General features: G+C 44.0%; 1 protein-coding gene and 1 long non-coding RNA gene across 2 annotated transcripts; one reads left to right on the forward strand and one right to left on the reverse strand.

Annotated features, from left to right (window-relative positions):
* Positions 1 to 408: 408 nt before the first annotated feature.
* Positions 409 to 8614, reverse strand: LOC115016145 (uncharacterized). Its single transcript, XR_003833076.1, has 3 exons — positions 8485 to 8614; positions 1866 to 1907; positions 409 to 1561 (listed from the first exon to the last, which is right to left on the reverse strand). It is a non-coding gene; the product is annotated as an uncharacterized LOC115016145 (long non-coding RNA).
* A 1219-nt stretch (positions 8615 to 9833) lies between these two features.
* Positions 9834 to 13256, forward strand: tril (TLR4 interactor with leucine-rich repeats). The gene has a single exon (XM_029443819.1). The coding sequence runs from the start codon at positions 10112 to 10114 to the stop codon at positions 12614 to 12616; it is 2505 nt and encodes an 834-aa protein (XP_029299679.1). The 5' UTR covers positions 9834 to 10111; the 3' UTR covers positions 12617 to 13256.
* The last annotated feature ends 75 nt before the right edge of the window (positions 13257 to 13331 follow it).

Consider the following 13331-nt stretch of genomic DNA (forward strand, 5'->3'; position numbering starts at 1 on the left):
TTTGTAACCCCTACTCATAGCCGATTTGGTTTTGATCATTTTCACATCAATTACATGATTGCTTTACATTCTCACTTTGATTCTGTCTTGTAGTCAAGTATAATATGCTGTTTGATTTTACAACCACCAAAAACAGAGCCCTTTCCCCCCCCCCCCCCCCCTAAATCTCTGACCACAACAGTAATTGTGTACTACTACAAAGTGTATTTTATTTGTGCATATAGGCCTACACGTACATACTAAAGACAGTACGAATTTAAGAAAAGTTAGAAGCTAACATGGCTTATAAAGATACCATCCATAATAAAGTAACGATAATGTAGATGTTGATTGTAACGATGGAAGTATGTTGTTCCAAAGAGATGGTCCTCTTTATCTCAAAGAATATTGATTAAGGGGAGTCAGACAGTGCGGAATACAAAAGTCTATTTAATAGCCTATAAATAACTTTTGAACAACAAACGAGGGAGCATCAGAGGTCAGGTAAAGTCGTACTCCATCATGTAACAACAAATTAGGAATGCAATTATTATAACCTTTCTTTAGGGGAAGCCATGAAGAGCAAGCTTTATTTTTCAAGGAGACCCTGATTACAGTACAATACATTACAGTAACGACAATAGAAGCTCATCAAAGTTACAAAACACATCACTAAATTGTACATCAAACAGGCCTAGTGCAGTGTGAAGATGATCTATAATTAAAAAGACATGTAAGATACCAATGCAGGTACTTTGCCAAGAAGTGCTTTGTAAATAAATAAAATGCCGTGTCATCCTCTTCTCACTGCCAACGACTGCCACCTAACCTTCTCCTACAATAAACAATGATGTGTTGTAAAGCCATTCCCAGTGAATTAAAAATGTATTAATTATTATTATAGTAATGTGCCAATTTTTTGTCAATTAATCGTCAAAAACCGAAGAGAAAAATGTCCATTAAATTGTTTGTTTTGTCTTAACAACACTCAAAAACCTAAATATAGTCGTTTATTACCACTTAAGACAAAGAAAAGCTGTTCGCTGGAGCTAGTGACCGTTTGGTATTTCTGTGACTCAAGCGATTATTTTTCTGCTAATCGACTAATGAATTCCTTTAACTTGTTGTGGATGAATGAATGCCAGTAGGTGTGGAGATACAGCATGTCTCAATAATCTGTCTGGTGTCATTGCTTCATAACACAGTGAACAGCCCAATGACAGATTGCTTGTTGCTTTTTTCGTCAGACATTCTGGTTGCAAAAGATGGCTTTAACCATAAGTGCTGACTGTTCTCTGAAAAGATGAGTAAGTGAGAGAAGTTGTGTGATTGCACTCAGACAGAATGAGCGTGTGGGTGAATGAATGAGCATGTGTTTCTATTTAATGTCCGTCAGTTTCAAAGTTATGCTCCTCACGTCTTCTTCTTCTTCTTCGGAGAAAGCTCTGCTCAGTCGGGCGACCTCTGTTGTCCTTGCATAGTTCTCTGAACCACCTTCATGCCTCAGATTTGTTTACCCAACAAAACAAATGTCCTCCTTTGCATGTTCATGAGGCTGTCACTTCCGGCCTGGCCTTTTTTTCTATGGCAACAGAGGGCAGGGAAAACATAAAAAGAAGGTTAAAAAAAATAAAACGTCATTGAAAGGGAGAGTTAGATCTGGGTGTGGCCAGAAACTTAGAACCCAACGAAACTAATGGCTTTTTATTTTTTTTGGGGGGGGGGGGGAGTTTCAGGGAATGTTGGCACTGGGAGAAAATGAGTGTTGATTTGCTGACGGGCAGACATGTGATGTTGGAAGTGGAATACACAGAAAGAAAAGATTGTCAGTGTGTGTATCACAGATCTTTCCATTGACAAACCCAGGTGGATTCCCTTGTACTTACCTAAGCAACACACCCTGGAGACAGACTCTGAGCCGCACCTGTCTGCACTCACACAAACACACACACACACACACACACACACACACACGACATACATTGATGAAGCGTTCAAACATTTTCCACTAATTGCACAATTGAAGTCTTATTTAACAAAGGGATCGATGACGAAGACACAGTGAGACCCTCATCAATAAGATAATGTAATGGACGCTGATACATGATACTTGTGAGTCTCTGTGTGCCGGTGTAGTTATTTATATCCCTTATCACATAACTGTCACTCACAGTACACAAACACAGACATACACACATATTGTACAGGCAGATTATGTATGACAGTGTCATCTATAGGTTAGATATGGTTACTGCACAATAAAGCAGCTTGTATTCATGCAGGACATCAGAGTGCTGATGGGTGTCAGTGAGCTCACGTGGAGTTCTGCTTAACAAAGAGGCAGTTTGAACTGCATAAGAAGGTCTTTCATTTACTCAGCTCCTGTGCAATTTGACCTTAAGTGTAAAGGGGGAAAATGAAGTGACACCCTTCAACTAGGGAACCGCTGTCTTAGACGTTTAAGTCTTGAGCAAGACTGACAAAGGTCCCTGTTCTACATCTGAACATGACCTCTGATCCCATTAACCCTGGCTCGAGGTTGTGTGCTGGATTTCTTCATGTCTAGGGTTCAGTTATTGTAACTATACACACTAAATATAACTGTTTTAATTAGTGAGCTTTTAGAGGTGCTAGTTATCTTTGGACAGAGCCAGGCCAGCCGTTTCCCACATCGTTCTCCCCCTGCTCAGTCCACATGTTGGTCTTAACGACCAGCTAGTTTAGCTTAGCTTTCTCTTTGTGCTAAGCTAACCTGCTTCTGGCAGCAGCTCGTGGTGTCGATCTTCTCGTCTAACTCCCGGCAGGAAAGCAAAAGCGTATTTCAAACTAGATTTTAACTTGGAGCTTTAAGATTAGGTTGATAATGTAGAGGTTGTCTCAAGGCTATCATTTCAGTTTATATTGTGATGTAGTGCTGCGTGCATAAACAAAAACTCAACACATTTGTATTTAATTAAATGACCCCAAACAATCAGCCTGGAGTCTTCAGGGCTCTGAGTTGCCGACTTTGCCGGTTGGTAATCCAGCAATAATGAAGTTTCTTACCAGAAATCAGCTCTTTGTTACTCTAGATGACTGTGCTGTTGCCCCTCGTGCTAAAAGGTTCCGTGTCTGCAGAGGGCGATGTTGCACAGAAGCGATGCAGCGTGGGGACTCGACAGAGAGTCGACAGCTGCAGGTCAGATGTCTCAGCTCTCCCAGTTACAAACTGTCGACTTTGTGTTAATGACTCACAAAGCCCACATTTTTGTGTACTCTTATTTGTGACTTGTTTTGCATTATGTTTGCTTGAGGGATGCTAATCCAGACTTCATGTGCATGTGAGTGTTTTTCGTGCTTACTTTGATGCCTTGTGCAGCCTGTCACAGTTTCCAGAGTGCTTAAGTTCCTGAGTACGAGTGTTATCTTCTGTGCTGAGCAGCGATCTTAAGGCATTACATGGTCTCAGAGTAATTATGTGATTGAGACTAATTATGTGCATGCAGACAGTTTCTATCAAACTTGGTAGATCAAAGGGTTACCCTCCCAATACACACACACTTACACAGACTCAATCACCTCTACACTGCCCTCCTTATTCCTCTCCACCCTTTCAACAGGGCAATAGCATGCTCTCTAATTTTTCCCAGATGTTGAGTACCTCCCTTCCCCTGCTCCATTCCCTCCGTTTTTAACAGTCACAGGGTCGACTGCAAACCTGGAAAGTTTTGCCCCCCCCCCTCTCTCTCCCTCTCTCTCTCTCTCTCTCTCTCTCTCTCTCTCTCTCTCTCTCTCTCTTCTCCCCTCTTTCTTTCTCTCCCCCCCGGCTTGTTGGACATGTTGGTCTCAACAACAAAACATGACCCCGTTGGAGGTCAGGCAGGAGAGGCTGGAGCTCTCCCAAAGCAGAAAGGAATGCCGAAGCAAATGCATTTCCCACATTGCACCGTTCGGTCCACGCTTCATTTTCAGTGCCAGCTGTTTGTGACCTGCTCTTTTGCGATTGCGAGATGGCGATTCTTTTCTGAAGTTCTTTTCATTTGCTGCAACTCGACTCCCTGTTCCCTACATGTTCCCCCTCCATCTTGTCCTCCTTTTCTACTTCCTGCTATGAGAACCAACTGGGGGAGTTGTGCAGTGGGAATGTGAAGGGTTACGGGCATGGGGCCCAGGTGTTCCCTCCACTCTTCTTCTATCACTTATATACATTTAGGTGCACCTAAATTGTGTCTGCATCTTCTATGTAACATACAGTGTCGTCAATCTCTTCGTCATGTTGCACAGAGGGAATAGAGTCTCTTTCACCATCTCCCTCTTAAGTGCATAAACACACTCGCTCATCCACTCCCAAACAAACAGGCACACACACACACCGTTAATGCATGTGAGCATGGACTAGATCTATGATTCTCGGCTCTAGCTAAAGCACTTAACGATTCCAGCAGCTGTTGCTCATGTAAACTCTCCTCACACACACACACACACACACACACACACACACACACACACACACACACACACACACACACACACACACACACACACACACACACACACATCGCCTCTTTTCCTTCCCTTTGTTCCTCTCTCATTTCTTTACCCATGCATATTAATATATAATATATAATATATAACATATTAATTCTTTAAAGCAACGAAGGACAACTTCAAATATGGACTTCACACACATGAACACATACATGTTCCTAATCAAGCAAAAGTACACACATACACACACAAATGGAGCCACACAAGCGTTCCAACTTTGCCACACACACGGACAATCTATTATCTGTTTGAACTATTTGCTATTGATTGAAGCCCTGTTGGAGGACTAATCTGGGGAACAAAGCTTCTTCTTTGTGGTCCATCCTTTCCACTGATTACTAAAATAAGCCCCAGATACGTGCTAGTTTCATGCAGTATTCGGTTACCAGGACGTGTCCCATACGGGTTGTCTCTCTCATGCATGTTAGGCCCTCGGGGAAAAGTGAGCCTCTGAGATCCTTGCTCTCTGACATACAATAGGATGCACATGTTTTCACTAGCACCGCTTCCTGCAACTTTGTGACTTTGTGCGAGAGACTTACGCTCTCATTCCTGCTGTGTGTGCTTTCTCTGTCACAGTGTGGTAAAAGGACTTTCTTTCACAGTTTAGCTTCCCTGCTTGTTGTTTTTATTTCATTGAAGGTCTTGATTAGTATTTGAGCGACGGCCAGTTGTGTAAAAGTATTCACATCATTTAATGGAATAGGTGACGTTTTGGAAAATACGCTTATTTGCATTCTTGCAGAGAGTTGGATGAGAAGATCGATATCATCTGTAGGGTAAATAAATATGAAACTGCAGCCAGGAGATGGTTAGCTTAGCTTAGCATAAAGACAAGAAACAGGGGCCAACAGCGAGCCTGGCCTGGAGGCTGGAGATACTGGTTGTGTTTGCAATCATAATTAATGTACTGCATATTACATACTCAATCAGTATGTACTGCATAATGGCTTCTAAATTAATGATTAAGTATGCCATTACCAGTGGACTGTTCACGCTGAAGTAAACTAAAGCAATAGGCTGGATCATCATCATGTTACCGGTCCGAGCTACCCACAAATATGAATCAACATTATCTCTTCCACTCAATTTAATATTTATTTTAGTTAAATGTTTAAATGTTTTCTACGTGAGCTCCTGCTCTTTCCCTCCTAAGCAGTTGGAGCGCACTACATACTCAATTTTACGTCTCACTTAGTATAAATTAGTATGTTAGCATGGATTTCGAACACAGCCAGTGTGTTAATAAGTGAGCTTTAGAGGTGCTGGAAGACAGATTGTGTTACCTGTGGACAGAGCCATGCTAGGGAGTTTCGCTGATTCCAGTCTTTGTACTAAGCTAAACTGGCTGCTGATGGTAAATGTATATTTGCAACAAGTTATGTCTGATGCTACAGTGAAATCACTTCAGCAGCGGTACATCCAAAAAGTATCAACGATGAAACGAACCTCAATAATAAAAAGGCAGTTTTTCATCATCGTACGGGGTTTGAACTGCTCCATGCTAGTTTCAACTCCAATACACTATTGAACTGCAGGTGTTCAAACTTTACACTTATTGTGAGCACTTCTATGACTTCTTCCTCAACGCCGACTTAAAAGTTGAGCTTTATTCTTGACCTTGGAAACAGCAGTTTCCCAAATCACTCCCTTGTCCGCTCATTCACTACTCCCTACATAACAGACGCTTAATAGTTAATAATGACTCAAATTTAATGGCGGACGGTAAATGTAGTGCACTGTATAACAATATCTACTTTTAAAATATAGTAAAAGTAAAAGTCACAACATATAAATTCTCAGGTACTTGAGTAAATGTATTTAGTTTACTTTCCACCTCTGAGGATATAGATAATGAAATATAAATCATATATAATCATGTTGCTTGTACAACTGCACACAAACTGACTTTATTCCTCCATCCACACACACACACACACACACACACACACACACACACACACACACACACACACACACACACACACACACACACACACACACACACACACACACACACACACACACACACACACACACAGTCTCTGTCCCTCATTTATAGATAAGCTGTAGCAACACCTAAAGCCTGTGCAGGAGAAATATAACCCTCCTAGGTGACCTACATACGCTGCAGCATCAGCTCATTTGCATGCACACACAAACTCGCCTGCACCGACCTGGATATTCTTTATTATATACACAGACATACTTTGTTGCACACATGTCAGTCTCATGAAACAGGCAGGTGCAGACACAACTACAACCCCTTCTTACTCTCTCTCCCTGATGGTATCGGGTTTCTCTCCCACACACACACACACACACACACTCGCTCTCTCTCTGCCGAGAGACTGAAATGTCATATGGACGGTTGATTGGACAGTGAGAGGCCCGCTGGGAGGAGAGGGAGGTGATGAAAGGATGGCCCGGTGAAACCAGTTTACAGCTTTTTATTGTGTGCAGGCATAGTGGCAGGCAGTTCTGTACGGGGTCCTCAATGCTGCCTATCGTGCCAGAATCTTTGTAAATCTGGGTCAACTCCAGAACACCTTTTTTCCCCTCACAACAATCTCTGTCTACATCAGACAACATTGTACTCACTTTCCCCCTCCTCTGATCCGCTGCTCTCACTTTACTCGGATTGTTTTAGCCCGTTTCCATCTCATTTAGACACTGAGCTCTCTCGGAAATGAATCCCTCATCCTTATCCTCCTCCAAATGATACTACATGAAAGTTAAACTTATTTCTGATGCTACAGTGAGAGCCAATCCGTGCTGATGAAATGGTTTGTGTATTCCTTTCAGCTCTGACACAGACCAGGCGACTGCCATAAAACTAACTGGATTGGTCCCACTGAGTCTGTGGCCAACTCTCCGAGTTGTTTCTCAATGTGTGTGTTCCTCGGAGAGACAGAGAGGGATACGGAGGGGGAGCAGGGATGCAGAAATACTATGGAGACATGGCCAGACAGGAAATGACCTGCTATAGAGAAAGGGGGCTTCCCCAAGGGTTGTATTTCTCTCTCTCTCTCACTCACACACACACACACACACACACACACACACACACACACACACACACACACACACACACACACACACACGATGTATACCAATAGCTATGTATGAGAATGCGAAGGCCAATCAGGGAGAGTTTGAGGTCTTTGCTCTGTGCTGGAAATGCAAGGAGCTACAACAGTCATCCATTAGCTCAGCTCTGGAAACCATTGCATCACTTGCTTCTCAAGGAAAGTTGCGTGTGCGCATAAATGTAAGTGTGTGACTTTGTGTGCATGAGTGATTATGACTTCTTATTCTTCCCAGGGTTATTCTTCAAATCTCTGTTCGTAGACATTAACATCACCTGTTGCAGTTTAGACCGTATGAAACCCAGGTAGCAAGTACGCAGATCGTTTGAAAGTTAGCCAAAAGTAATGATTAAACAATTGGAAAAGTTAGTTAAAAGTAAAGAATAAAGATCAACTTATTTGCTAAAGGTTTAAAGAAACGGTTGAAACGTCCAGCTTCTTCCACAAGTAGTAGGGGGGAAACAGGATTGTCACACTTTTTACTTTTATTTAAATCCCTCAAAAAGTGTATTCTTAATAAATTCCCTTTTTAAAGTGTCAGGTGGGAACGGAGTGACCTGATTCTCCTTAAGCCTGTTCTGTTCGAAAGATATGGACTGTGAAATAGGTCTTGTGCACCAATCCCCATCGTGCATCACACACTGTGGGGTTGGTTGCACCGATGTTATTTTAATAGGGGGGGGGAAGCAATCTTGAAAAGGAATTTCAAAAGTTTAATTTAATTTAAATGCAAGAAGCTAAGAAATCTCCTGCATCAAGAGAACAGAAAGTGACAAGTGCCCCAACATGTCTACCTATCTACCCTAACTAACCTTCATACTTTATATTTGTAATAAAACACAGAAGAGTACAATATTTACATTTTGAAAAACATTAAAAGTACTCTTACCTTAATGTCAAGTGACCTCTACCCCAATTCTGAAAATGTCAGTACCAACATTTTTTGACAGCGCCCTCTAGGGAGTGAGATCTATTGATCTCTTCTTCTTCTTCTTCTTCTTCTTCTTCTTCTTCTTCTTCTTCTTCTTCTTCTTCTTCTTCTTCTTCTTCTTCTTCTTCTTCTTCTTCTTCTTCTTCTTCACCTAATATGCAGGAGTGTGGACCACAGATATAAAACAAATAAAACTTTTAAAAACTCAAACACCAAATCAATCTAAACAGTAATGATTTTATATAATTAACGGGCTGAATATCATCCAGTTAGAAAGTATGGAAGAGCTGATCTTATAGAGCTGTGTGAGAAAAGATTGGAAAACATGGATCTAGGCTGTGTGTAAGCACTCTACCTCATGTGCCATAAATGTGCAGATGTCGTGGCAGTAACATTGCATGATTTCAGACTGGACTGGACCATAAACCTTCATGTACACTGCAGAGAATCGTTCTTCACTCTGCACACAGAATCTCCACATGCATTTATTCCCCCACTTTCAAGTTGGGGAGATCTTTAACTGAGATTTGGCACCTCTCTTCGTCAGTCTTAACACACATTTAAAGTCCCGAATTCCTCCATCTGCAAATGTGAACCATCTGTGCTCCTTTGTGGCCCCAGCAACACAAGGCGCGTTAATGAGAGAATGGTAAATTACAGTTAAAGCTGCTGCGTGATGATGGTGTTTCTACTGCAGCATACAGAGTGTAGACTGGGCTGTTGATGTGTTGATTGTGGCTTATTCTTACTCACTTTGTGTATGCAATGTCTGTCCTCTGGCTAGCAGAACACATCGCTGCTCACTACAGCTGTTTTATGAATTCTCATTTTTCATAGCTTATCAAAACCAATTAAAATATGAATTTAAGCGTTTTGTTAGACTTCTTTTCAAGAGTGAGTTTGCTCTGTCTGCACCCTGCTGCGAGAGAATCCAAAACCTCGCAATGGATTCTCTCGGGATTCCGTGGGAAGGAAATGTCCCGTCTGCTTTGTCCATACCAGGGATCCAATCCGGATCTCAGACCCCCGGTGGCTGCGGGGGCGCGCAGAAAACTCGGTCAAAGGGTTTCTCAGTTTCACCTTCCCTCTCTCGCTGTAGAGACTCATGTGTGTTGGTTTGATTAGCTGCGTGCACGCGCAAAACTCTGGATCTTGTGCACATCTGTTTTTGGCAGGGTCGCAGAGTTGCGGGGGAGGGACTACTTCAGTGTGTGTGTGTGTGTGTGTGTGAGAGAGAGAGAGAGAGAGAGAGAGAGAGAGAGAGAGAGAGAGAGAGAGAGAGCACGCTCTGCGCATGAACTCTGTAATTCGCAGCAGATGACCACTTGGGGGATGGAGGCTTTATGGTGGTGAGCGTTTCCTCAGACAGCATCAGAGCACACTGCACACTTTAATTTGCTCTATAGAAGATGCTGCTAAGTGGTGATGGTGTCGCGCGCTTGATGTGTACAGCACTTTTCTCTCCACTCTTCAGAGCATCAAGTGGATTATGGACGAGCCGATCTTCAGCGTGAGAGAGGAGAGGGGAGGCTGCACCTGAACAACAGAAAGCGAATGCCGCATCAGTCTCTCCCGCGCAGTGGGAATGGATACCGGCAATTTCCTGGCGGGGATTTGCTTTTTCTTGCTGTCGCTAAATGGGTTCAACTCTTCCTCACCGGAGACCAACTTTTGTCCCGACCGCTGTGACTGTCAGCACCCGCAGCACCTCATGTGCACCAACCGCGGGTTGCGCATTGTGCCCAAACCCGCCACGCGGGGGCCCGAGGAGGTGCTGATCTTCAGCCTGGGGGGTAACTTCATTAGTAACATCTCTGCCTTCGACTTCACACGGTATAGTAACCTCGTACGGTTGAATTTACAGTACAATCAAATACAAACTGTTCACCCAAAAGCATTTGAGAAACTCTCCAAGTTGGAAGAGCTGTACTTGGGACATAATATTTTATCAAATATACCCACTGGGACTTTACAATCCCTGAAGAAATTATCTATTCTCTGTGGAAATAATAATGGCATTAAGGAAATCACACCGGAGCTCTTTGCCAATTTGGATAATCTTGTTAAATTGCGTCTAGATGGCAACTCAATAGAAGATCTGCAGGACTCTGTTTTTAAAAGTTTGACCAGCCTACATTATCTCCATCTGGAATCCAACAAACTGCAGAATATTCACAGAAACGCTTTCTCTAAACTCACCAACCTGCGCTTTCTAAACCTGGCCCACAACAAGCAGTCGGCCGTGCGCAATACCCTCACATTCTCCCAACTCAAAGCCCTGACAACCCTGCTGCTGTCTGAAAATGAAATCCAGTATGTTGGAAACCATGTCTTCCAAAATCTGAAAAAGCTGTCCAAACTGTCCCTCAGCAACAACAGAATCTCCCGCCTGGACAGCGGGGCTCTGAAAGGGCTGTCGAGCCTCCGAGAGCTTCTGATTGATGGCAACGAGCTGGAGGAAATCCCAGCTGGTCTTCTGGACTCTCTGGAGCGCATCGAGGAGCTTGACTTCAGTCGCAACCAGATTTCCAGCGTGGACTCTTTGGCTTTTTCGCAACTTAACCATCTGAGGGTGCTGAAGCTGAAGAACAACATGCTCACCAGCCTGTCCGGAGACATCTTTGCCCTCAACAACGTGCTCTACAACCTGGATCTCCATGGCAACAACTGGACATGCGACTGTCGCCTGGAGGACCTCAAAAGATGGATGACTTCTGCGCATTCTCAGGGTAAATTATTGACTGTTTTTGTGCAGTGTCATCACCCAGCAACTCTGAGGGGGAAATATCTGGACTATGTGAACAGCTCCCAGCTGCAGCCCCTCGGGAACTGGACCCACTTGTGTAGGAGCCAAGCTGAGCCTGAGGAGAGCCGGGGAGGGGGTGTGTTGGTAAAGGTGGAGGGGCAAGAGATAGGAACATCTGATGCAGCAAAGCAGGAAGAGAGAGGTGAAGAAGACCAGGTGGAGGAGTCGGAAGGTGTAGATGTAAGACAAGGGAACGGGGATGGAGTCGTAATGAGGAAAGAGAGAGAGAAGAGGAAGAGAGAAGGACAGGAGGAGGAGGTGGGAATCCAGGGAGACCAAGAGGGTGAAGAGGAGGCAGAACCCTCTTCTTCATCGGAAAGAAAGAAACCAAAGAAAGAGCCACTCAGCCCAAGGTCACGACCTGCTGCAGATGCTACTGGGAAACGTGGCAAAGGTAGAAGAAGGTCAAATGTAATGTCCAGAACCGATCCGCCAGCTATTTCCACAACAAGTCATGCTGGAAACTACGACAGTAACTCCACTGAACCAAACTCAGGACTCACCACTGCTTCTCCGGTCCAGTCAGAAGAAAAGTTTGACCTTCTGAGGTCAGATCAGGACTTGGCTCTACCTGTAATCACAGATCCGTGTGTGTTCAACCGCCATTACATCACTAATGTTTCAGTGGACGAAGTGACATCTAGTACTGTCAACATCTACTGGACCACCAGGGATCATCACCGCTACTCACCAGGACCTGGACCAGGCTTAGATGAAGTCCACTACCGGATTCTGTTTGACCGCTTTGGCACTCCGGATCGCTTCCCCCGCTACGTTTACGCTCGTGGCACAGCTCGCTCCGTAACCCTTCGAGAGCTCAGCTCTGATGTGACCTACATGGTGTGTGTGGAGGGAGTGGTCCGAGGATCTGTGTGTCAAGTTGCCCCCCGTGACCACTGCACAGGGCTGGTCACTCTCCCTGCGGGGTTCAGCCGTGGAGGCATGCTGACCTCGGACCTCGAGCTGGTGACGGTGGCCACGCTGGCCGGGAACGCCGTGCTGTTGCTCGTTATCGGCGGGGTCTGGCTGGGCCGAAGCCTGAAGAGGAGGCTGCAGAGGAGGAAGACGGCGGTGCACGTGCGGCACATGTACTCCACCCGGCGACCTTTTCGTCCCGCAGTGGCGGCAACTTCAGTGTCCGCCGACTTCACCACCTACCAGAGCAACCGTCCCGCACGACTTGCACCACTAGAGGAAGGGGACCTCATCGAGTTCCCTTGTGACCGCTTTCTGGACAGCAACAGTGTTCGCAGAGACAGCGACATGCAGAGATTCTCTGACTAGAGCCATAAGATCTGTGTTGACACTTTACAACAGAAAGACACGAGAATTGTGCCACAATCTTTGGTCTCGTCCCCTCTGTCGACACACCACCATATTAAAAACATGGGTGTGTTTGTGGCGACGAACAGACAAGTTAACGATCCCACCATTTTGTGTCTTTGGTTTTTCATTTGACCACAAGAACACATTTAAAGGGACAATAGAACAGCTGAGCTCATCAGTGCCTTTTCAGACACCAGAGGAAGTCCAATCCCTTTGACTTCCTTTTCCTGCTTTGTGCGTTTCCTCTTTCATTTCCTTGCACCTGCAAGTGTTTCTAAATGTACGACTTGGTGAATTGTTGTGTGTAGGCACCAATAAATGCTCACTGATTTCAACTAAGGTGCTAACGTTGAGTTGATAGACATCATATTGTCTCATATTTGTACAGTATGTTATGATAGCTGCTGGTTGGCAGGGGAAAAAAACACTTGTTTTTGTATCACATCTATCATGTTTTATACTTTTATATATAATTCTGCATTACACAAAGAAGTAAAGTCCCCAACAATGTGATTGATCTGTCATTTGTGGATGATTTGAGTCTTTACTAACATTTTTCTTTTTTTACGTAAACCACAAAGGGATTATCTTTCTAGAGATACGATGAATATATGTAGAGTATTCCACATATATATTTATAGAAATAACATATTCATATACAAAGATTATTATT

This window comes from Cottoperca gobio, chromosome 11 (genome assembly GCF_900634415.1).
Source record: "Cottoperca gobio chromosome 11, fCotGob3.1, whole genome shotgun sequence".
NCBI lineage: Eukaryota > Metazoa > Chordata > Actinopteri > Perciformes > Bovichtidae > Cottoperca > Cottoperca gobio.